We start from the raw sequence: 26,365 nt of genomic DNA on the forward strand, positions 1-26,365 counted from the left end.
TTTATAAACATTTTATGTTAATTACCAAACTTAGTAAATCAGAGAGCAGGTCTCTCCAGAGCACAGCATTCCCTTATCTGCCCTCAAACACTGCTTCTATTAAGTGTGCATGATGTATTGCCAGCTAGAGAGGAAAAACATAATGCACAAAGAAAGCAAATGTGGAATACGGGGATGTGTGCTCAGTCTGTATGCCACTTCTAAACTTGTATAAAGCTGTCTTATCGATTCTGGTCTATGCTCCTACCCATATAGAGGAGTAATAGAAGAACATTTGCTATTTTGAATATCTCTTTTTATTCATATTGTCTCACCAGGAGATTCCCTTTCCATACATCGTATTGTGGCTTTTGGTCATCCCTATTGGGAACTCATTTTATGTGCTGGAACGTGAAACATTTCTGTAAAGGGGGCTTTACATGCTACGATATCGCTAGCGAGCGTACCCGCCCCCGTCGTTTGTGCGTCACGGGCAAATTGCTGCCCGTGACGCACAATATCACTAATACCCGTCACACATACTTACCTTCCTAGCGACGTCGCTGTGGGTGGCGAACAACCTCTTTATTAAGGGGGAGGTTCGTGCGCCGTCACAGCGACATCACACAGCAACCGACCAATAGAAGCGAAGAAGCGGAGACCAGCCGCATTAACGACACGCCCACCTCTTTGCCAGAGGACGCAGGTAAGCTGTTGTTCATCGTTCCCGGGGTGTCACACGTAGCGATGTGTGCTGCCTCAGGAACTACGAAGAACCTACGTCCACAACAACCAACGAGATTTTGAAAATGAACGACGTGTCAACGATCAATGATTAGGTGAGTATTTTTGATCGTTAACACTCGCTCGGAGCTGTTACACGCAACGTCGCCGCTAACGACGCCGGATGTGTGTCATGAATTCCGTGACCCCAACGACATATCGTTAGATATGTCGTTGCGTGTAAAGCCCCCTTAAGAGTGGCTCCTACTTTGGAACTGTTAACATGGCCATATTGTACATATATCTTGACTCCACGGCCAGATCTGCTGCCTTCCCGTTGACATTTTGTGAATGCGACCCTTTGCTGTACTCGGGTTCCACAAGCTACCTGGTGAACTTTAATGACATAGTCATTCAAGGATTTCTACGGCTGACTTAGAAACTCATATGTCTCAGAACTGAATAAGATTTCTGTTGTTTCTTTGTGCGTTGGAGCTTCCCAACAGCCAGCTATGGCTGGGTAGATATCATTTAAATTTTAAGTTATTCAGAATTTTAATGGATAATTTTATATGTAATTTTAATGAAATAATGTAATGGTTAACTTTAAGTAGCCTATTAATAAATACTGTGATCTTTATTCGCCAAATATTAGTCTTTTGTAAGCATCTTTTTTTCAGGTTACCATGGGGTGAGGTGTGCTGTTGTGCCTGCGATCCTATGGGTCCTGATGGGAAACACTACAAATATTAACTTCCACATCAAAAGGTTTAGACATAAAATGTTTCAGGGGGAAAAAAACATTTGAAAAACTGATTCAGAAAATGAAATACTCCTTAAAATCTCAAAGAAGCAGAGTTTCCTAAAGCAGTTTCCATTGGAAAATTAAAACTTTTTGACAGCCTCAAAAAAACAATGTGCACATACCCTATCACTCCATACTGATCTGGTCACTTTAAGTAGAACCAGTACTTCTTCCATGTTTCCAAACTAAAAACACCAAGCCAGTGTATTTTTATTTTACCGCTGGAGTGGTGATTTAAGGCCAGAATCACACTTGCTAGTGCCTCGCGTGTAACTCGCACGAATCTCTCATGGTAGAACCCGGCCTGGCCGCACACTCCCCTGACAGGAGCGGGTCGGTTGCATGTATCTCTGTGCAGCTCAGACGCTCCTGTATGCATAGTGTGCGGCCATGCCGGGTTCTACCATGAGAGACTCGCGCGAGTTACACGCGAGGCACTAGCAAGTGTGATTCTGGCCTTAGTGTAAGTGCCCTGCCCACTGTATTATACTCCTCTTCCGGTGACTTGATCTTCTGTTCCAGCCGCTTCGGTCGGTTTCCTGTGATTTGTGACCTGTCGGCAGCTCCAGTATTTCGCCAGAGGTCATTATTCATTGCAAGTCTATGAGAGTCTACTGTAGTTCTGGTCTCTTTCTGGCTCTAATAGACTTGCATTGAGAGCTTGTGACATAACATTTGACTTCTAGTCAGTCAGAAGTTGAGGTCACAAGATGGTGAGACCAGAGTGGGGCCAAAAAAAGGTGACGAAGCCGGAAACTGAGTATGTTGTTAGGGGCAGGGACCGTAGATTAGAAGCACTACTCAATTCAAGCCTCACTGAGGACGTGGACAATATTTTCTGTGAAGTACTATAAAAATAGAGTAACTGGAAACATATCCTTATAATCCAGCAATGAATGTGTGATAGGCTTGTGATCATTAGTCCCATGAATGCATCATTATGACATAATGGCATTCACAATGCATTCTGTGGAATCAGGCTTCCACGGCTGCATTATATCTGTCATGAACTCTTATGCTGGGTTTACACACTGAGACTTTCTAGCGATCCAACCTGCGATCTCAACCTAGCCGGGATCGCTACAAAGTCTCTGGTGAGCTGTCAAACAGGCAGACCTGGCCAACGACCTAACAGCGATCCGGACCTGCAGAGCGACTAGCTGGTCGTTGGGGACAGCAGGTGAACTTCACCCGACTTCATTTAATGCCGCGCGGCTCTGTGTGCCGTGTAAATAAATAAATAATTAAAAAATCCGGCGTGTGGTCCCCCCCCTATTTTAATACCAGCCAGATAAAGCCATACGGCTGCAGGCTGGTATTCTCAGGATGGGGAGCCGCACGTTATGGGGAGCCCCCCAGCCTAACAATATCAGCCAGCAGACACCCAGAATTGCCGCATTCATTAGATGCGACAGATCTGGGACTGTACCCGGCTCTTCCCGATTTGCCCTGGTGCGTTGGCAAATCGGGGTAATAAGGAGTTATTGGCAGCCCATAGCTGCCAATAAGTCCAAGATTAATCATGTCAGGCGTCACCCCGAGATACCTTCCATGATTAATCTGTAAATTACAGTTAAAAAACACACACCCGAAAAATCCTTTATTAGAAATAAAAAACACAAACACATTCCCTCATTACCAATTTATTACCCACAACAAAGCCCTCCTTGTCCGGCGCCACGGTCCTCCAACGTCGCATCCAGCTCTGCTGCATGCAGGTGACAGGAGCAGCAGAAGACACAGCCGCTCCTGTCACCTGCACGCAGCTAATGAAGAGAGCCGTGTGATCGGCTGAGCTGTCACTGAGGTTACCTGGATCCAGCGGTGGATGCAGCGGTGGCCGCGGGTAACCTCAGTGACAGCTCAGCTGATCGCGCTACTCACCTCATTTGCTGCGTGGAGCTGACCGGAGCGGCGGTGAGTAGCGCGATCAGCTGAGCTGTCACTGAGGTTCCCCGCGGCCACCGCTGGATCCAGGTAACCTCAGTGACAGCTCAGCCGATCACACGGCTCTCTTCATTAGCTGCGTGCAGGTGACAGGAGCGGCTGTGTCTTCTGCTGCTCCTGTCACCTGCATGCAGCAGAGCTGGATGCGACGCTGGAGGACCGTGGATTACGCCGGACAAGGAGGGCTTTGTTGTGGGTAATAAATTGGTAATGAGGGAATTTGTTAGTGTTTTTTATTTCTAATAAAGGATTTTTCGGGTCTGTGTTTTTTAACTGTAATTTACAGATTAATCATGGAAGGTATCTCGGGGAGACGCCTGACATGATTAATCTAGGACTTATTGGCAGCTATGGGCTGCCAATAACTCCTTATTACCCCGATTTGCCAACGCACCAGGGCAAATCGGGAAGAGCCGGGTACAGTCCCAGATCTGTCGCATCTAATGTATGCGGCAATTCTGGGCGGCTGCTGGCTGATATTGTTAGGCTGGGGGGCTCCCCATAACATGGAGCTCCCCATCCTGAGAATACCAGCCTTTAGCCGTATGGCTTTATCTGGCTGGTTTTAAAATTGGGGGGGACCTCACGCCGGATTTTTTAATTATTTATTTATTTATTTTACTGCACAGTATAGACACGCCCACCGGCTGCTGTGATTGGGTGCAGTGACACAGCTGTCACTCAGCGTGTGGGCGTGTCTCACTGCAACCAATCATATTTGCCGGTGAGCGGGGAAAAGCAGGGAATACGAGATTGTTTAATGAGCGGCCGGCTTTTTCAAAAAAGGAAAAGCCGCTGGAGCAGAGTGAACGCCGTGCAGCGCCGGTGATCAGGGATCGGTGAGTATGAGAGAGGGGGAGACACTTCAGTCACTCAGGGGATTAGCGGTCACCGGTGAATCCTTCACCGGTGACCGCTAATCAGGACGCTACACAGACAGAGCCGCGGAGTCGCTGTAAAGTCCCCTTTACACACTGAAACTTGCTAGTGATGCATGCTGCACAGCAGGAAACAAAGGACCTAGGAATGGTCCTGAACGATTTGTAGCGATCACAACTTCACAGCAGGGGCCAGGTCGCTGATAGGTTTCACACACTGCAATGTTGCTGGGGAGGTCGCTGTAACGTCACAAAACCGGTGACGTTACAGCGATGTCGTTTGCGATGTTGCAGTGTGTAAACCCAGCTTTACAATAATCATCTCCATATCCTAGATGGCATCCTCTTCAATCATAGAGACCAATTAATTTTTTATTTTTTTTCTAAGGAAAGCAGATAATTAAACACAGGGGTCAGTACAGGTCACATTTCCAGCTTTTGATCCACAAGAGAGTGTTATGTAACACATAATGTTGCATTGGAAATACAAAGGTTTAGAAGTAGAAGTAATTGATTCCAGCTGCCTGGGTGTAAAAAAAGATAAATTATGTCTCATCATATTTTCTAATCCTCCAATGACTTGATATCTTGTTTGATGCACCACCAGATTGCAATGTCATCTGATAAGTCTGAATACACAGAGAATTATATTCATTTTATAACCTTGAGGTGAAAAAAACAAATAACAAAAGAGACAGATGACAGAAAATCATCATCCGATGGATCTCGGAACAACGGAAGAGCAAGGGGTAGGTTATAGTGTAACACAACAAAGGGAGAAGAATAATCTACAGAAACGAATAGTGAGGATGGTTGTGAAACTGATAGAAAAAGGCCAAAAGCCAATTCACAGGGGTAACGGCAAAAATACTATAATAGACTCACTATAATAGAGAGGTAGATTAATAAAAAAGAAATGATACCGTAACAACTGTGACTTGGTGCTAAAATAGAAAATATGATTTATCCAAGGAATCAGACATTCAAGTCCAGTTAAAATATTATCAGTTATTTCTGGTTAACCATCTGTATACACGCGCTGACAACTCCAACCACAAGTGTGCGGGGCAGTTGCTTGGGTACATAGAAGACAGAAGACTGAGTTGGTCAAGTAAGCCATTGATGACAATAATGACGGCAAGTATGACGACCATTGCTGCTATGCAGTCCTGGGATCCAGGGTAGGAATCTGACCATCTGATGGGGTTTGTATACCCCCATGCGTTTACTTGGCTTTTCTCCCTCACTCCAATAACATACTAAGGACTCAATCAGACATCAGTGTTTTGGATCATATTTTCATCTGTGTTTTCAGTATGTTTTTACCATTAGTGATTTTCTTGAGTACAGAAAAAAAAGGCAAAGCTTCTCCTACCCATTACATAGTTAAAAATGGATGGCATCTATGTCCTGTCCATGATTTTCACAGACCGCTAGACTTAAAGTGGACCTATTAGGAAAGATTCAGTTTTATTAAAAATAAAAAATGCAATTTTACAGTATATAACAAAAGTGAGTAGACCCCTCACATTTTTGTCATTCTTTTATTATATCTTTTGATGTGACAGCATTAAAGATATGACACTTTGATACAATGTAAAGTAGTCAGTGTACAGCTTGTATAAGTGTAAATTTCATCTGCCCTCTAAATAACACATAACCATTAATCCACTGGCAACAAAAATGAGTACACCCCTAAGTGAAAATGACCAAATTGTGCACAAAGTGTCATGATTTTATCTGGCCACTATTATTTTTAAGCACTACCTTTACTTGGGCATATATTTCACTAGAGCTTTACAGATTGCCACCAGAACCCTCCACCACTCTTCCATGGTGACATCACAGAAATGGTGGCTGTTGGAGACCTTGCGTTCCTCCATCTACTGCTTGAGCATGTCCCACAGATGTTAAAAAAGGTTTAGGTCTGGAGACATGCTTGGCCAGTCCAGAATCTTTAATCTCAGTTTCTTTAGCAAGGCAGTATTCATCTTGGAGGTGTGTTTTGGCTGTTATCATGTTGGAATACTGCCCTGCGGCACAGTTTCTGAAGGGAGGGGATCATGCTCTGCTTCAGTATGTCACAGTACATGTTGGCATTCATGGTTCCCTCAATGAACTGCTGCTCCCTACAGCCAGCAGCACTCATGCAGCCCCAAACCATGACAATACCAACACCATGCTTGAATGTAAGCAAGACACATTTTTCTTTGTACTCCTCACCTGGCTACAGCCATACATGCTTGACACCATCTGACCCAAATAAGTTTATCTTGGTCTCATCACACCACACGACATGGTCCCAGTAATCCATGTCCTTATTCTGCGTGTCTTCAGCAAACTGTTTGTGAGCTTTTTTGTGCATCATCTTTAGAAGAGGCTTCCTTCTGGGATGACAGCCTTGCAGACTAATCTGATGCAGTGTGCAGCGTATGGTCTGAGCACTGACAGACAGAACCCCACACCTGCAGCAATGGTGGCAGCACTCATATGTGCCGCCCCCGTGCCAGCAGCCGGTGCTGCTCGGATCCAGATCTACGGTGCGGCTCGAGGGGTTCTCCGGACCCGGGGGTTGCGCGGACACTCCGAATAAAAGGGGACGTATTTATACGGGATTGGTTGTAAAATGTCTGTGACACCATCCACAGTGTGTAGTGAGATGTAGCACCACCGCTGCCGCTGTGGGGCTCCCGGGGACGTTGGGCTGGCAGCTGGATCTTAACCCCTCTGTGGGTAGGGATGGATATCCCGGGGCCCAGTGTCTCTATGCTGAGGATAGTGAGTGCAGGGGCCGGCGCACCCGGCCAGGCCGGGGATGTTACTCACGGTCGAATAAAGCACACAAGTCCTGTGGTAAACCAAGGTGATGGTGGCTGGTTGCCGCAGACGGGTGTATCTGATCCCACACCTGGGTTGGTAGTCAAAGTCTCTTTCCTCTACACTCAGTGTGTTGTAGATAGGACTTCCCGGTGTGAAACGCGGGAGTCCGCTCCCGGTCCTTTGGTTGGGAGCCGTGCCCGTCTGACGCTGACCCGTGGGATCTACTGGCCCTGGTGGTTGCCCTATGCCTCTCTGTGGGTGGTTGTCTACTTTTCGGGACTTAGGTTGGGACAGGACCTAAAATCCTGCCCTCAATCGGTTAATTAGCTAGGCCGTTGGTTCCAGTACTGGCTTCATGGTCCAAGTACCCCCTCTGTGCACATGGTTTCCGGGTCGGTTCTCCGGTGTCGGGACCGGCGGGCTCCAACCCTGCCCTTCGAAGGATAGGTGTTGTATGGGGGCCTACGTGTGCATCTACCTGGTTTTCCAGGGTTCTACGCATATGTCTATTTTGAAAAGACAATCTCTGGATATGACGCTGAGCACTAGCGATGGGGAATCCCGAACTGTAAAGAGCAGGGATCGTACTGATCACATAGTGATCATGTACATGATCCCGATCACGAGCTTCCCTGGGAAGCTCGTGTTACAGATTGGGTCCAGATCTGGTCCAGGGGCTGTAAAAAAAAGCACATTATTAAAAAACATTTTCATTATACTTACAGGTCCTGCTACGCGTCCTGCAGACTCCGTTTCCCAGCCACTTCTGCTTGATCATTGCTGTGCCCCCGGGTTAAAGGACCTTCCGTGACGTCATGGCCATGTGACCAGTCTGTAATCAGCCAGGTAATACAAAATTCACACCTGACTGGTCATATGGCTATGACATCACTGAAGGTCCTTTAACCCAGGTGCACAGCAATGATCAAGCAGAAAAGGCCGGGAAACGGAGTCTGCAGGACACGTAGCGGGACCTATAGGTATAATGACAATGTTTATCATTAACTATATTCTCTAGTTTACAGCCCCCCCCGGTCCATCCCATAACTGTAAAGCTCAAGATCGGTGATCGGACGCACGTTCGCGTTATTTCGATCCCGATCTTTACAAAATGATTTGGCGAGGCTCCTGATCCTGACCTTCGGGGGATCACCCATCACTACTGAGCATGTGTACACAACTTCTTTGGTCGACCATGGTGAAGCCTCTTTTGCGTGGAAACAGTCTTGTTAAACCGCTGTATGGTCTTGGCCACAGTGCTGCAGCTCAGTTTCAGGGTGTTGACAATCTTCTTGTAGCCTAAGCCAGTGTTCCCTAATTACAGTCCTCAAAAGCCACCAACAGTGCATGTTTTCAGGATTAACTTAGCATTGCACACCCTTTATTTCTATAGAGCCTAAATATGAGAGCCAAATCTTGTGAAAGGGAGGAGAACATGAGTTTTAATGTTCACAGTATTTTTAGTTTGGTGTTAAAGAAGAGATGTGCAAAATTTCACTCATGTTTGATGAAATCTGTTGTTTTGTTTGCAATGGGCTACCACATATACAGTATATAGTGGGGTATTAGCTCTAGTTGGCAATGGCATGGATGCAGTAAAAAGGCAAACACAAAAGTGTTAGCACCTTTCAAGTTGTTCCAGAAAATGAAGTATTTCCCTCAGAAAATTAATACCATACCCCCGACACCACCCTTCTCCATAATGCACCCTCTACATCGCCCCTCTCCATAATACAACCTTTACACTGCCCCTCTTCATAATATCTCTCCCACACTGCCACTATGTATAATATCCTCCACACACCTTGCCCCTCTGTATAATATCCCCTCACAAAATGCCCCTTTGAATAATATCTCTTCCACATACTCTGCCTCTCTGTATAATATCCCCCCCACACCCACTGCACCTTACTATAATATCCCCGCACATACTGCTCCTCTGTATTATATCCCCCACACACCAACCCCTCTGTATAATATCCCCCCACACTGCCCCTCTGTATAATATCCCTCACATTCGCTGCCTCTCTGTATACTATCACACCACACAAGCTGCCACTCTTTATAATATCCTCTCACACACACTGCCCCTCTGTATATCGCAACACACACTACCATTCCGTATACTATTCCCCCACAAAAACACTGTCCCTCTGTATAATATTCTCCTGGTATATATGTCCTCCTCTTAGTATATATGTCCCCTTCCAGGTATATATGTCTCCATCCCAGGTTCTTCCTAGTATGTAAGTCCCCCTCCTTGAATATATGTCCCCCTCCTGGGCCCATCCTGTTATACATGTGCCCATCCTGTTTTTTTTGGCCGCTTCCTAACATATACAGTATGTCCTCCTCCTGGTATATATGTCCCCATCCTGGGCCCCTCCTGGTATATATGTCCCCATCCTGGTTTATTTTTCCCCATCCTGGTATATATGTCCCATCCTGGGCCCCTCCTGGTATTTATAATCACTTTTCTGGGAACATTCTGATATATATGTCTCCATCCTGGTTTCTATTCCCTTCCTAATATATATCTCCTTCTCTTGATATACAGTATATATCTTCTTCCTGTGCTCCTCCTGGTATATATAGCCCTCTCCTGGGCACATTCTGGTATATATATCCCCATCCTGGTTTCTGTCCCCATTCTGGTATATTTGCCCTCCTCCTGGTATATATGTCCCTATCCTGGTTTGTCCCCATCCTGGTACATATGTTCCACCCTGGGGCCCTCCTGGTATATATATCCCTCTCCTGAGCACATTCTGGTATATATGTCGCCATCCTGCTTTCTGTCCCCTCCCTGATATATTTGTCCTCCTCCTGGTATATATAGCCCTCTCCTGGGCATTCTGGTATATATGTTCCCATCCTGGTTTCTGTCCCCTTCCTGATATATATGTCCTCCTCCTGGTGTATATGTCCCTTTACTTGGCTGCTCCTGGTATATATAGCCCTTTCCTGGGCACATTCTGGTATATAAGTCCCCATCCTGGTATATATGTCACCTCTCTGGGCTCCTCCTGATGTATATATCCCTCTCCTGGGGACATTCTAGTATATATCCCTATCCTGGTTTTTGTCCCCTTTCTGGTATATTTATCCTTCTCCTGGTATATATGTCACCTTCCTGGGCTCTTCCTGGTATATTTTATGCCACAAAAAGAAAAAAACAAACAAAAAAACATTTTACTTCCACGTCGGGGGATGTCCTCTCTGAGCCGCAATGCATTTCAGCTGGATATGCACTCTCCAACTGCATCCACCTGAAGCAAAGCAGGGGCTGGGGTTGGCGGGCCCTCACCACCCTCAGCGATCATCCTTCTCTTGTCTTCAGCTCACAGAGAACCTACTTGTCCCCACCGGGCCGGCTGCTGCATCATCACCACCTTCGCGGCTCTGTTACCTGTAGTAGTGTGATGAGGTCGCAGCGTGATGACCTCATCAAGCTGCTGCACACTGGGCTCTGGGATGATGCACTGGCGCCCTACTCTGCCCTACTGACCTTGCCAGCAGTACATGACTAATTTGCATGCACTGCCCCTATAGAGCTAGTTTGCATGAAAATTAGCTAGTGTAGTGGCTGAAGCAAAACGGCTGGGCCCTTCTGCTGCGGCTGTGACTGGGGCCTGGTGAAGAGAGGGGCCCAGTTCGGCTCAGGGCTTAATAAAGGTAAGTAATTACCCTGGGTCCGCCTCTTCACTCGGCCTCATACACCAGTCATGGTTGTCATACCCTGATGGCGGCCCTGCATACAGTGCTAGTCCACCCACTCCGGGACTCCTTATTGATCCATAGTCGCAACATCGATTTCACCTCCTGGAAGCTGGCTTGTTGACAAGCCTCAGGCACCAGCTTCAGCTTTAATTGGATTTGTCCTGGGGTTCAGAAACAATGTCATACTGGATTGCAGAGGTACATCTAGGTAGCTCGGAGAAGACATCCGGAGGTGAGGCAGTCTTCCCCACAGGAAAATCAGGCAGCAGGTTATCCCTACAAAGACTTTCCTTATCCTTCCAGGGCTTCAATAAATTGTTATGGTAGACCTGCTCCCATTTTTGCAGACTAGGCTGGTGTACCTTGTAGTTTACTATCCTCAGTTGGTCGACACGGTACAACCAGTCTTAGTTAATCTCACAGCAAGCAAAGATTGCATCTGACCCGAGTTGTTGGAGTTCTCCATCCACAATTCACACATTTTCCCTGTCCATCACTTCTAGGGAAGTTTTCCTCCTCTCCCCCTCCGGAGTGGCTGTCACCACTACAGCCGAGCTCTCTTCCTCAAGGACACAAAGTTGTTGCACCACTTCTGAACAATGCAATGTAGCTGATATTTGTACTAGCTCATGTTCACGGGGTGGCACAATTATTGGCCATAGGGCATAGAATAAGGAAAAGTTCTTCCTTACTATCAGTTTGTAGTGCAGATTAGCAGCCACTTCCACTTCATGGTATTGCTACAGTGGGATAGTCTTTTAAATTCCTGTGATGTATATCACGCTGATTTTCCTGCCCTATGGGATAGGGGTGGGGACATACGATACTTTCCTGCCATCCTCCCCAGAGACTCTCCCTGGAGCTACTCAGTATCCCTGTAAGGCTCTATAAAGTGAACAATCTGGAGCACATTATTAGGGGATGTCTGCTTGACCATTGGAGGGTTGTGTGGTAAGATCCTCCAAAATTTATCAGCCACTATGCGATCCACCATGGCAGTGAGGGACTGTACCTCGTGTTGCAACCACTACTGTATCAGGCGCACTAAGTTATAATACTGGGACCTCACAGGCTTGGAAGGGTTAAATTCCCACTGATGCATCAGCTCTGACTGAACCAACCCATTTAAGAAAAAGGCATGCCAATCTTGACAATTGCATAGTCCGCTGCTTGCTCGGTTGTTAAGTCACAATAGGCCCTCTGGGGTCCCGACACCAGAATTGGGGAGATAACTTCCACCCATTGATCCTGGGGTAGACTCTCCTTCATGACCATTCTCTCAAACATGGGCAAGGAGGTCTTGACGTTATCCAATAGTTCTATTTTGGGGATTGCTGAACAGACTGCTTTCCGCACATCGTGGACCACCTAAGGAGTTCCTGCCATCTGCAGCACAGTCATGTGCTGTACCAGCAGCTAATTGGTCTCTTGCTGTAGCTGGTTAAAAAATTGTTGCTGCTGGGCAACTTGCATGAGCGCTTTCACCACCACCTCCACCTCTGTCTGGGTTTGCGATAATCCCTTTACCTAGGTGATATATTGGCACCCAGCCAGAAGAGCAAAAAAACATTAGCACCAGCCTCACTTGATACCTGCTTCAAACCACCAAATATGAGGCATTAGCTCTGCTAGGCTCTAGCAGCGCCACAGTAAAAAGGCACACAAAGCAAAAGTCCAGCTTATCAAACAACATTACTATAAGAACCGGACGTGCCAGTCTGTTTAGGTATAAGGTTCCCAGAAACCACTCTTCAGCTTTCCAATCAAAACAGCTCCTCCCACTGTGGCGCCTGCTGTCCTAACTCCTTCAGCTCTGCAACCCGGTCTTTGCCCCAAAGCCTGGAGTGACAGAGACTGTCCAGGACAGGGACTGACCTCCTCCCTTCTGCTCACCAGTTTGGGCTCCCCGGTCTAAATTACTGCTATTGTGAACAGTTAAGCAAGATGAAACGATCTCTAAAAGGCATAAAGTTAAAGATGACACATTTCCTTTGTATTTTAGGCAAAGAAAACCTAAACATGTTCATAGTTTACAATTTAAAATGAGTTAAAAAGAAAGAAAAATCAGCTGATGCAAAACTGTGGGCAATCTGCATGATGAAAATCCTTCCCGTTCTCTGAGATTCGTGGGTCGTCTTGCATTCACTGCTCTTTTAAGGTCTAGATACAAATTCTAAATGATGTTCGGATCATCAGACAGTGAGGGCCATTATAAAACCTTCAGCTTGCGCCTTTTGAGGTAGTTTATTGTGGATTTTGACGTGTTTTTAGGATCATTATCGATTTGTAGAAGCTATTCTCTTTTCAAATTCAGTTTTTTCTAGATAGTGGTTTGTTTGCATCAAAAATTTGTTGAAATTTAATTGAATCCAATCTTCCCTCTACTCGTGAAATGTTCTCCATGCTATTGGCTGAAACACAACCCCAAAGCATGATTGATCCACCAACCATGCTTAATGGTTAGAGATATGTTCTTTTCCTGAAATTCTGTGCCCCTTTTTCTCCACACACACACACACAAGTGCACGATTTACATGTAATTACCGTTGTAATTGCTCAGAGAGCAGGTTAAATGTGAGCCGCACCATACTACTGGGAGGCAGAATGAACAAATCAGCAGCATTTGAAGAATTGTCTTTAGCAATATTTTTTTAAGCTGTTCAGCTTGCGGTATAAGTGATATTCTTCAGGTCAGTATGATTACAACGATATCAAATTATATAGTCCTTTTTTAGGTTTGGAGACTAACACACTAATAAAAGCTTTTTATTACAAAATAAAAGGTTTTTCCATTACCATATTAAAGGCTATAGTTTTTTTTATTTTTCTTCCAACAGAATCATGTGAAGGCTTGTTTTATGCAGGATGAGTGAAGATTTTATTGATACCATTTTGGGCTACATAATATTTTTGATCACTTTCTATTCCGCTTTTTGTGAAACAGAATGAAGAAGAAACAGCAATTTAGGAATTGTTTTTATTGTTGTGCTTTATGCCATTTACAGTGTTGAAAGGGTGATAAAACAACTTTATACTTTCGGTCAGTACGAATACAGCAATACCACATTTACATATTTTTAGTTTTGCCACTTTTACACCTTAAAAACAATTTTTATATAAAAAAAGTTTTTGCATTGCTTTATTCTGAGAGCTATAGCTCTTGTATTTTTTTGCTGATGGAGCTGCATGGTAGCTTGTCTTCAGCGATATCACTTATTTATATGTGCCTTTTTGATCGCGTTTTATTCCACTTTGTCAGCTGTATAATGAAAAGACAGTTTTTGCTACTTTTCTTTTTTTTTTTTACAGTTTTAACTGAAGGGGTTAACTAGTGTAACATTTTTGAGATCGGGTTGTTCTGGATGTGGCAATACCAAAAATGTGTACTTTTTTTTTTAGCATCTTTATTGTTATAATATTTTTCCATTTCTTTTCTGATTTTTTTTCTTTATAAAAGTATTTTTTCCATATTTTTAGACTTTTTTTTTTATTTAGTCACTTTATGGGACATTATTTTTTATTACCCTGATTGCTGATATACTGTATTGCAATGCACCACATTGCAATACATTATATCTGTCAGTGCTGCACTGACAGAAGTCTCAGAGGTCATTCTCCTGCAATAATACCAGAAGCTTTCCATAGCTGGGTGATGCAGAAGTCAACATTATCTTGAGTCACCATAGCAATGATCGGGCCCTCGCGTTGACATCACGATGACATCAATAGGACGGGAGAGGAAGTGTACTTTCGCTCCCAGACCCCTAAATGCTGTAGTCGATATCTTTTGTAGCATTCAGGGTATTAAAAAAAGCCAGAGACCATCCCCAGCTGTGACATCTGGGGCTTGGCTATCATGTGGCGATCCCACGGGTACAGCTCCCATGCCTGCATGAACGCAAGGAAGTCCTGGTACAGCCAAGGTCAGGAAGTCCCCGCCAAATATGATGTACCGGTATGTCCAGGGTCAAGAAGGGGTTAATCATAGCTTAATACAAAGCGGTGGGAGATTGATTTTGTTCTTGTGCACTAGTGGCTTGTTGATGATATTTGTAGCGCCAACAATCATTTCTTCACTTGAAGGCCATGGCACTTTTGTCCAATGATCTTGCTATGCCCTTCTATCTCAGGGGTACATGAAACATGGGTACTTTGTGTATCAAGATTGCTGTCCAATCTAGTTCAAACTCTTCAGATTAACACAAATCGACCACTGAAGTTCATAGTAACAGATTTTCTGTAATGCAATTTTTGCCATTTTCATATTCTTTTCTGTTTGTTGAGTGCGCAATGGAAGGAGATGAATAACGGGTTACCATTGAGCAGAAGAACCCATTTCAAGATTCTAACGGAGTGGTCTATAAAAAGGCACCAGTCTTCTGGTTGATATTCTGTTAGACCCATTTGATGCACCATTCCTGTGATATCATCACAGTATAGACGTTCTTCCTCTTTATTGACATATGGGAGCAGCTACTCTTCTCTTGTTGATACCCTATAATTTAAACTTCTACCTTTATAAGATTTTGTTCATTAAGGCTGGATGCTAAATGTGCTAATGCTTTCTTGACAGATTTAAGTCTCGAGTTAGGTCTTTTAGTTCTTTTTGGCTTAATGGTTGAGGCCTCAAAAAACTTCCCTTAAATTCACTTCCAGTGCTACTACTTGTTGTACACTTCAATGCCTGCCTCTCTTCAGAGTCTGACAGTAGATGGTCTGATAGTTTGGTAAACACTGGACTGGAAACATCATTGCCATGTGGAATAGGTCATCTTATTGTTTCCAAATCAGAATAATCCCACCCAACTTTCTTGTAACATTTTAAGCCTTTAATCTTAACCAAAAAAAACCCACCATGACAATTAGTATGTGTGTGCTCTCCATACCACTCGGACACCAAAGGTTATAAACCTTTTTTCACTATTTGTCCACCGTCATAGGTGCTCCATGCATGTTTTGCAAATCATATATAGAGCCCAAGACTTATTACTGTCTCACAGCTGTACAACAAAAAAGTCAGGTATACTCGATGCATAAAAGGTCCCTTAGCCTTTAATAAGAATTTCCTTGTTTGTTTTTTTTCACTAATGCCTTCCTATTTTGCATTTGCCTCTCTTTATCATAACCTATTATAGTTTATTAATAAATAGTATATAGAAAATGAAAAAAAAAAACAAGTCAGCTCACCCAGGTCTGTGGAGACTCCAATGGGGGACAGGTGCAAGGATAGAAGGCCGGCCGCACCAGGAAATTCCAAGGAAAAACAAAGATATCCAGCATCCACGTCCAAGTAATTAAAAAATTGAATTTTTATTCAGAATCCATTAAAAACTCTCAGACCCGTCATAAAGCTGGACGGGTCAGAGAGGATTTTTATACTGTGGGATGGGATGCACATCACTTTGTTTTTAATGGATTCTGAATAAAAATTCAATTTTTTAATTACTTGGACGTGGATGCTGGATATCTTTGTTTTTCCTTTATTAATAAATAGTATCAGCCTCGTCAAAATCCTTTATTCTACTACAATAGTCAAAACAAGAAAATTGATCTCCCCTGAACTAATAGCGGACATAAACTGTAAATAAATGTATTATTAATTTACCTTTAAACAAATATACGTTTGATTTAGTTTTTCCATTATTTGCTCAATGGAGATTAAATTCCTAGATTTAGCCATTTCTATTGAGAATGGAGACATATCTACTAAAACTTTTTTTAAATCCAGACAGTAAATAGTTTTCTCGCTACACATAAATTTGTCATTTACCCAGTTAGTTGCTTAATGTTCCTAATGAACAGTTCTCCAGACTGGAGCAATTGCAGCAGGATAGGGGATTTTGACATCTATCTCTATATAATCTAGTTATATAAGAAATAGTGTTAGAGTTCTTTACATATACAAAGCACTTGAGCAAGCAGCCCTGACCTCAGGAATGCTTGGTCCAGTGTGAGCCTCTTGCAGTGTTTGAACGGCTCGCACTGGAGCTAACATTGCAGCAGATGTAGTGTGCACAAAAAATAAAAAAATTGAAAAACCCTGCCCACCTTCTCCCAGAAGTGTTCATTTATGGTTGGCTGTACGTGGACAGAGAAACGAATTGCCCAATAAGTGACTTCCAATGAAGTTTGAGACAAGACTGGGTCCAGAACAGAACTTTTTCTGAAGTCCAGCTAAACCCACAGAACCAAAAGTTCCACAGGTGTGCTCATCTCTACTGATAATGAACTTAGAGCCACAAGATTAAAAGGGGCATCCTGAGAGCAACAATAGCTGAGGTGTTCTTTTGCATCACTGTATTTGTACGTACAATGTTAATGTGTATTGGTGAAGAAAGTCACAATTTTTATTTTAAACCCATAATGAATTAGGACCCACAAGCTTGAGAATGGAAGTTCTGATTCACCACTAGTAATGATGGGTGGGCATGCTTTGCGCTATCAAGCATCATGGTGTGAGCAGGTTCTGCAGTGAGTCACTTGTAGTCTCTAAATAGCTCTCACTGGGGGTAAGAACATTTTCAAAATGTACAAAAAACCGGCAATGCCTTGTCAACAATCCAAAAAGAGGGGAGAGATACGGTGGCTGACCTCCAGCAGTATGCAATAAGGAAAAAAAAAAATCTCTCACCCAAGTAGTGAGAAATGCTTTAATTGTGCCAACACACAAATAAAACCATAATGGAGGAAAAAAATCCCCTCCATTATGGTTGTGTGAGCACAATAAAGCATTTTTCACTACTTGGGTGATATTTTCTCTTCTTATTTTCAAATGTAGCTTGTCCAAACCAGCTACCCCACCCCCCCCAAAACTGGCCTCCCTCCCCCAGAAATGCTCAGTTTATGGCTAGCTTTGTGTGGACCGAGCCAAAATGGACCAATCGTTGAATTTCATTATACTCGTTACTCGAGTTGAGCTTGTCCAAGTGTTCAAACTGTTGGCCAAGTAAAGAGCACTGTAGTGTTCACTCCTCATTTCGAGTACCAAGCATTGTACTGCTCGCCCAGTCACTACAGGTGAGGTAGCTCATTGCAAACTCTTGAGGAATATGGAATAACCCTTTGGAAATACATGTGGGCGATTACCTGTTTATATATGAAGTGCCCATAACATAAAATAGTAAAGAAGAATATTAGCTCACATTTAGTGATTGTATGAGAGGGTCTCTATAGTTCATGTTGGGGGCATTTTTGTGGGTGTGGTGGGTTTATTAAGATATCTACCACAAAATCTGTATCACCCTTCATACAGCATTTTAGGGTTTAAATTCTTTATTACTACACATTTGAAAATGTGATACTTCACCCTAAATAGTCATTTTGGAGTGCACTCTGGTTTACGCACATTCACTTCAGTGTGTTTGATAGCAGCACCCTCAATACATGGGTGGACCCACTTTTTTGTTTGAATATTTTTTGCCAAGAAGACATATTCAAGCTATTTTTTTTTTTTTTTTTTTAAGAAATGATCACTCTTACATTGGATTTGAAGTCTGGCCCATATGATTCATGTAAAAAAAATAAACCACAATGCAGTTTAGAACTAGGCATTTATTGCCATTAGCTTGTATGTTAACAACATTTATCTTGTAGATAAACAAATCTAAAAATCATGCCAAAAAAACAATGTATATTTATGCGGTGATATTGCTACAGCTATATTACATCACATGACAATGATAAAAATCGTTTCATAAAATTTTTTTGTCCATCTCTAGAAAGTGGCAAGTCATGCGGTGCAGCGTCAAATGTCATTTAGGAATACAAGTAATACACTTCACCCAAATATCAGCTCCAGAGGAAGAACCACTTTCTAAAAGTTCTAAAAGTTTTACAAGACTTTCTTTGGGTTAAAAATAGCAGGTACTATGGATTTTACAATTCTCGATTTTAAAAAAAAATGTTTAAAAAAAAAAAAGTTTTAGATCTATAAAACCACATTGAGCTAAAATGGTTACGTTCGAGCATTCCACAGTCCGGAGTTTAAATAACCACAATGTGGTATGTGTGCTAAAATTTACATTGCTAAAAAAAATAAAAATAAAAAAAAAAGTCATAAAAAATAATTTAAGTCTACACAAAGGCTGGACTGGCGCTTTCATACATTTGACATGTGTAGTTTGAGTAAGCACATTCGTAGACTAGACCCTTCATTGCATCCACGTAGAGCTGCTGACCAGTATGTAAATAGAGCCAGATTATTCTGCTTAAGTGGGCTTCCATGGTGTCTCCATGTAGGCCGTCTGAAAAGACAAAGCACATTGTTAATGGGTAGCACTTAAGGTACTTGAAGTAGCAGCATATGAATAGATTTTGTTACAGATGGAATTAAAGGCCCAGTCACACACGACTTACCAGCAATCCCGAAAACGATGCGACCTGATAGAGATCACAGGTAAGTCGCTGGGAGGTCGCAGGTGAGATGTCACACAGTCAGATCTTACCAGCGATGCAGGAACAATACAGGTTGCAGTAGCGACCTGTATAACAATCTCAGCAGCCACTGTGACCCTGTCACACAGTGTCAAACACAGCGATGTGTCCTGCCCAGCAGGACATCACCTTTGAAGAAAATGGCCTGGACCATTCTGCAATGACTAGAGATCTCACAGCAGGGGCCCGATCGCTGGTAGATGTCACACATAACGTGATCGCTAACGGGATCGCTACTGCGTCATGGAAACCGTGACTCAACAGCGATCTCGCTAGTGATCTCGTTATGTGTGACGGTACCTTAAGAGTTTCTCCATTATGTAGCAAGTCAAGCTTTAGCATACAGTTGCTTCTTCGATAGTCCACAGGATAGGTAATAAATTACTGTCAACCCCACCAGTTTTAAGACTGGAGATTTTATCGTTGTTACAAAATTCATCATGTAGGTGTGACACCCCTGGACTATCAGGTCGTCACAGGATATTGCACAATCCACCCGCCCGTGCAGTATCCACCTCCCTCTTGGTTATGGGTCCCTAACCAAATGGTGTTGCCTGCATCAGCAAATCAAAGCCTAGATACACCCTGCACCACACCCACCAGACACACCAGTGGACGGCTTGAGTGGAATAGAGTCGCCCACCTGGAGGAGGAGGGGGGGGGGGGTAGTCCTGAAAGGGGAGGTGAGGAGTGTAGTCAGTGGGTCAGAGTGAGAGTTAGTGAGTGGTGCTGAGAGAGTAGCCCTCAAGCTGTGAGGAGCTGAGGTCGGGAGCGATGACTCCCATAAGGAAACTGTCTGGGTTGCAGACAGTGGTCCGGGCCTAGAGGAGTCGGATCCCCAGTCGCAGGGGATCGTGGCAAGGTGCTCGGATCTGTCGACAGCCGGCAGCCTTGTACCATCACCAGTCCGGGACAGAGGCACGATGGGGTATATGGACCCTAGGTCGTGGAGTAGCTGCATGCAACCCGATAAGTTACCCGTGGAGAATGGAGCCTTCAAGATTCGTTCAAGCGCTCCAAAAATCAGGGCACTAGCGCAACGAGGGGGATAGGGCTTTACCTTCAAAACGTTTCAGAAAATCCCAAACGTGAGCCCTGAGGCAAGCTTCCATACTTCGCCACAGTGGGGAGCGGGACCTGGAAAGTTTCACACTACCAGGACCACCAGAGAAGTATACTTAGTGCCAGGAGGCAGGTCACAGATCACCAGGCAGCACCATTTGGGACGGGACCCAAACTAGCTCCCCTCAACATCAGCGGCGGTATTCACCCCAGTTACCGCGCACCACGGGTGGCGGCACGAACTCTATTATCCCTTGTAAATACCCCCCTTCATTTGAGAGGCCGCACGACCCCCGGGTCCGGAGACCCTCGAGCCACTGAGAATCCGGACCCGAGCAGCTCGGCTGCTTCCACGGGGGCGGCACATAGGGTGCCTGACTGCTCCACCATTCATTCTTTAAAGGCTGCTGGAAAAAAAAATCAGTGAATAGAACAGCATTGGAGCATGCACACAGCTGCTACATACTTACAGGGTGTAAGAGTTCCTTGTTCCATCATCAATTGGTGTATGTCCCAGATGTCAAATCCCCACCAATCAACAAGTTATCAGCTTTCTGGTGGTTAGGCAATAGTTTTTTTTAACTAAAGAACCCCCTTTAATGGGGAATACCCTACAATAGGCAGCTTTAAATTATATTGAACAAAAAAAAAAAGTCCCCATTAAAAGAATTTTAGCAGAGCTAACAGAAAGGTTTTGTTTCATATTAACCAATTCTGTACGATCCTATTAATTGCCCAGTTGGTCACACCAGGTTTACATTCTCCATTACTATATGGCCACTTTATTTCAATTCACAATATTACTGCTAACATGTCCCTCCGATAACCACAGTCAACTATGCTGCTAATCCTGCATGTCTAAACAATTACAGCACCATCCGTGAAAAGTCCACTTAGGCCTGAAAAATTCCTAGTCCCGGTACATGTGCAATAGGGTGAAGGGTTACGCTAGGCACCCTCTAAGTTGTTTGGTGGTTAAGTTAGCATACCTTCTAACTTTTAGAAAATAGATTAAAAAAAAAAAAAAGTCAAACTTAGCACCGCATACTGTGGCAATTGTTTAGCCGTTTGACAAGCCACACCAAGATACCCTTTTTCTCTGCCCTAACAGGAGATGATGAAGGGGTCATAGTGGCAATGGGGGACAGTCAGACACCCAGCCAGCAAGATGTAGGCCCATATCCAGGACTACCCTGCTGTATCTGTGGCGCCCTGGACAAGCCAGGGGCCACAGAGCACAACACCCACACACCCCACACTCCCGGTCGGGCACACCGAAGTCAGACACAAGGCCCTTGTTGCCTTCCTCCAGGGGCTGATGTCCACACCAGGGGGTGGGCCAGGTGGTTGGCCCCACCCACCGAGGAGTTCACACAGTCCTGGAGGCGGGAAAGGTAGACAGATTAGTTTTGGAGGTGAAAGTGGAAGGAGGTGAAGTGGTAGTGGAGCAACTAACTGACAGCGTCCAGGTGTGTGGCCCGGGCGGTACAACAAGGTTGGCAGGCGGTGGTGACCATCTGCAGGAGTGACCGATCGGAGTCTACCATAAGGACCGTGGATGGGAGGTGGCCCGGCGGTACACAAGGTGAAGTCAGCACCATCTGGCAGGGGTTTAAGGACCCTGACAAGCCTAGGAGTCGCCGTGAATTTGTCGAATCCGTCAGCGAAGGGAACCTCCTGGGTTCCCCAGCAGCCAAGTCCCGACAAAAGGCAACAGCCCAAACGTGAGAGGGAGACACCGCCACAGCAACAGTTTTCCAGGGCCAGAGCCTGCGGGCAAAAAGGGGCTCCTCCAGCCCATATCCAAGCTGGGGAGCGGGTTACCGGTGGGGACCCATCGTAACCATCTACCGTACATAGGTGCAGGGAAAGGCAGTCACCATCAACCTGCCGGGAGCAGAAACCACCGCAGCCGTCTGTGGGACCCGTCCATCCAGCCGTGTGTTTTACCGAGAACTGTGTCCTCATCATTGGCTGAGTGAGTACCACCGTGCCGTGCGGCACAGCGCTGCCCCTGCGACCCTGCACCTCACCAGGCCCCGTAACCCGCCTGCCATCCATCCCTTCCCCCATCACCGGGCCCCGGGATAACCAACCCCCTACCCACGGAGGGGAGAACTAACAACAAAGCTGCTCCCTGTCACCGCTCCCGGGATCCCCGTCCAGAGCAGCGGTGGTGTCACCAATATCACCACAACCGTGGGTGGCGTCACGGACAATACTCAAATCCACCATCCAACCAATCCCTACCCCTTTTCACTCACGGGCGAGGAACGCCGCTCGAGTCCCCGGGATCCGGCCCACCGCTCGAACCACCACCGAGCAGCAGCAGCCGGACCCAAGCAGTGGGAGAGCGCAGCGTCCCCTCCTCCGCCCGCGACATATCTGTACAGCAGACGGTCGGTACCTATGGATTTATTTTAGTTAACAGCTGTAACTTATTTTTATGCAAGCTTTACTATGTGGGTCTGGCTATTTTTGTGCCTGTAAGGCATAAATGCTGCATATTTTCTACGGTTAAGTACACTATGCAATAACAATTTTTCATTATTGAATTTTCCATCCAGATTTGAAGCAGAGTTTTTCATGCATATTTATAGTACAGAAAAGCTTTTATTCTGCACTTAAGATGGCAAAGCAAATAGAGAATGTTGCTATTGTATAGTTTCCCACTTATCTGCAGTCAGAGCTTTTTTGTAAAAAAAATATTTGCCAATACGCATCTCTGAGGTGAAGAGTGAGGGGTGGGGGGTGCTGTCAGCCGGCGGCCAAGATTGAAGGAGGGGGGGAGATCTGTCAGCCGGCGGCCGAGATTGAGGAGCGTGGAGAGGGTGTTTTGCTGCTGGGAGATCCTGTGCACGATTTACCTGTAGAGGCACTGGGCGGCGAAAAACGGCAGTCCCCATACAGCTCCGCCCCCCGGCCGCATTGCCGCCCCCTGAATCTAGGGCCGCCCCCCTGAATATAGTGCCGCCTGAGCAAACTGCTCAACTTGTCCAATAGATGGTGCAGCCCTGTTTCTCATTCAGTTTTGGAGTCTGTACACTAATTTCAATCAAAAACTATAATTCAGATTTCAAAAAAAAAATAAAAAATGACTAATACTGTATAATCTTTTTTTTTCACTTGCAAAATATAGAATACAGCCTAGGCAAGTCGAAAACCATAAGAAACGCTAAATTTCAACCAAATTCATCAGGATCATTAACACTAGCTGATGCAGGTTCAATAGTTCAAGAACCGGTGGCCACGTTCTGCTCTTTCGGGGTCTTTTGCATGCCGGAGCCGCACCGACCGAGAAATAGTGCGTTATTTTATCCATCCAAGACAAGTTTGACTAAACAAAACTCAATGAACCCTGCTCCCTCCATTCTCCATCCCCCTGTTCCCTCCATCCACCTGCTCCTTCCATCCTCGATCCCCCTGATCTCTCCATCCTCCATCCCCCTCGTCTCTCAATTCTCCATACCCCTGATCTCACTCTATGCCCCTGCATCCTTCTTCCCCCTGCACAGCCTGCCGCCCTCTGCACCCCTCTCTCACATACCCTGCACTCCTCCAGCTTCTTTCCCGCTGGGCAAAACTCCATGGCTCCGCCCACTCGAGTCACATGTACATGACATCATTGCAGGTCCTGCAGCTACAGTAGCTGCTCTGCTTGTGCCTCTGCTCCACATATGGCAAATTTGTATAGTTAACAAATTACCCATGTGGACAGAGCCAGAGGTGCTGGCCCTCAGTGCTCTTCAGATTTTCCGGTACGCCGTATCTGCACGTACCACCGCAAAAAAAAGCACTGCCTGCATTAAGAATATAAAAAACAAAAAAAAAACAACAAAACACTGCAGCATTTACACTGCAAGTGTCTACCCTGAGAATTCTCTGTGTAGACTTTAATTACTGTTTTTAATGGAGATTGAGTTTTTTGTGCAGAATCAGTTTCTGTATTTAAAAGTTAAAAGGTGCTTCAAAAAACACATCAGGGGGAAAAAAAAAATAAAATTGTTATTATTATTATGCAGCTAAATGGAACTGCTGAATATTCTGCAGCGATTTGACAGCACATGTGAGCGTCAAATCGCTGCAGAAACACTGCGTAACGGATGCAGTTTCTGTACAAAAAAGCCGATTTCATGCGCTCTGGCTGCTGCCCCCACCATAGACAGAGTGTGAGCTGCATCCATAGCGCACAAATTGACATGCTCATTTTATGAACGCACAGATTTGGGTAAAAATTTTGGCACCCAAATCTGTGCGTTCATAAAAGCATTGTGCGCATGTATCATGCACATTCATAGATTGTGCAGGGTATGCAGGACGCATGCATTTACGCTGCAGTGCAGTACACAGCGTAAATGCATGCAATTACGCAACGTGCACACACAACCTTATTTTGTAGTGTTGAGACCTGCAAAAATTCACAGTAAAAGCAAGCAGCTTTTAGTCTTGGCATTATTACAATTTTATGGCATTTACTGATCACTAATGTATGGGCTGTTATGGTTAAATTGATACCAAATGCTAATTTGTAATTTACTTTACAAAAATTACTTTATAATTTACTAATTAAATGTTTTAGGTTTCTGTAGGAAGGAAAGAAAAAAGTTACTTATTTTACCTTTAATAAATGGGTATATAGAGATGCACCTATACAAGCTAAGTAAGCACTATGCAACGCAAATTCAAGTACAGAAAATTCTCCTAAACTTCACAGTACTGCCTCTGACTTCTAAACTTTTACTGCCGTCTGTAGCGATACAGGTTGGGAGTTAAAGTCTGAGCTCCCTGGCATATGAAGAAAAGAGAAAAGAACGAATTACTTAAATGAGTAAGTCTATACAGAGCACAGAGATGCCGGCCCTGTCCCTGGAGTCAAGGGAGGAGCAATGACCACACGTGGTTTTAGGCCAGCGTTCCTTAAAGGGAAGGTGTCGCGGTTTTTTATTTTTGTATTAAAAATAGTGATTATGAAATAAAGTATTTTTAATACAAAATTAAAATCACAGTTTTAGTTTTTATTTAATTCTAATTATACTGAAGGCACTGGGGGCCAGGCTGGATTTGCTGTGTGTAACGACAGTTACTCACTCCTTTATGGCAGCCCCTGTGCATAGAGAACAGTGGTCGGGATCTGACCCCATCAGTAATGTTACAGTAGGCGTCTGACCTGGACACGCCCCCTGAGCTGTCCAGATCACAGCAGAGGGAGGAGATTGGCACCATCATTGTGGATCTCACAGCTATGCTGTTTGCTCCACTGTACCCCTGTCAACTGCCGGGATGTGTGAGTATGGGCCGCCTTCCCTCCCCTTCCCCCCGCCGTTACCATCTCCAATGACACCCCCTCCCTCCGCTCTACCCAAGCCCCGCTACTACTGCTGCCGCCGCAGTTACAGTCTCTAATGACACTCCCTCCTCTCTACCCAGCCCCCGCTCTGCCTGACGCCGCTGTGTGTTTGTATGCCTCTGCATGCGAGTACCACCGCTGCTAGTGTCTCCAAAAACACCCCCCGCTCATCCCCCCCTTCCTCCTGCCACCTGTCAGCCTGTGAGTGAACCGGTGAAACTGTATGCAGGGCTGTGTATCTAATCCTATCCTGTATGATTCTGTCTGCTGAGCCATGTATCTAAATCTCTTCTGTGTGATACTATCTGCTGAGCAGTGTATCTAATCCTGTCCTGTGCGATACTCCTGCTGACCTTGGTGACACTTATACATTTGTCGTCACCAACAAAATGGCTCCGCACTGTGTCCCTACATTTCATCTTACCTTATCCTTTGTAAACACCCATGTTGGGGAGGGGAGCTGTGACATACAGGAGAGCAGATCCTGCCCACTTTTCTGCAGCTGTAATCCAGGCTATTTCTACAGTAGGATTTCAGCAGCTGGTCCCCCTAGTGTTTATAAGTGGAAAATATCCATTTTTTTTTTACATTTTGCTCAATTAAAACCAAATAATATTTAAACAAAACATTAACACTTTACATTTTTTCAAT

The 26,365-nt window shown here is 44.8% G+C and overlaps 1 protein-coding gene across 1 annotated transcript in view; it reads right to left on the minus strand.

The window, feature by feature from the left end:
* Positions 1 to 18,945: 18,945 nt before the first annotated feature.
* LOC142297225 (uncharacterized) overlaps positions 18,946 to 26,365 on the minus strand; it is a 42,286-nt gene continuing 34,866 nt past the window's right edge. Inside the window, exon 8 of the mRNA XM_075341482.1 lies at positions 18,946 to 19,115. Coding sequence (XP_075197597.1) covers positions 18,946 to 19,115 — 170 coding nt within the window. The remainder of the gene's footprint in view (positions 19,116 to 26,365) is intronic.

The sequence above is a fragment of the Anomaloglossus baeobatrachus genome, chromosome 3 (assembly GCF_048569485.1).
Source record: "Anomaloglossus baeobatrachus isolate aAnoBae1 chromosome 3, aAnoBae1.hap1, whole genome shotgun sequence".
Taxonomy (NCBI): domain Eukaryota; kingdom Metazoa; phylum Chordata; class Amphibia; order Anura; family Aromobatidae; genus Anomaloglossus; species Anomaloglossus baeobatrachus.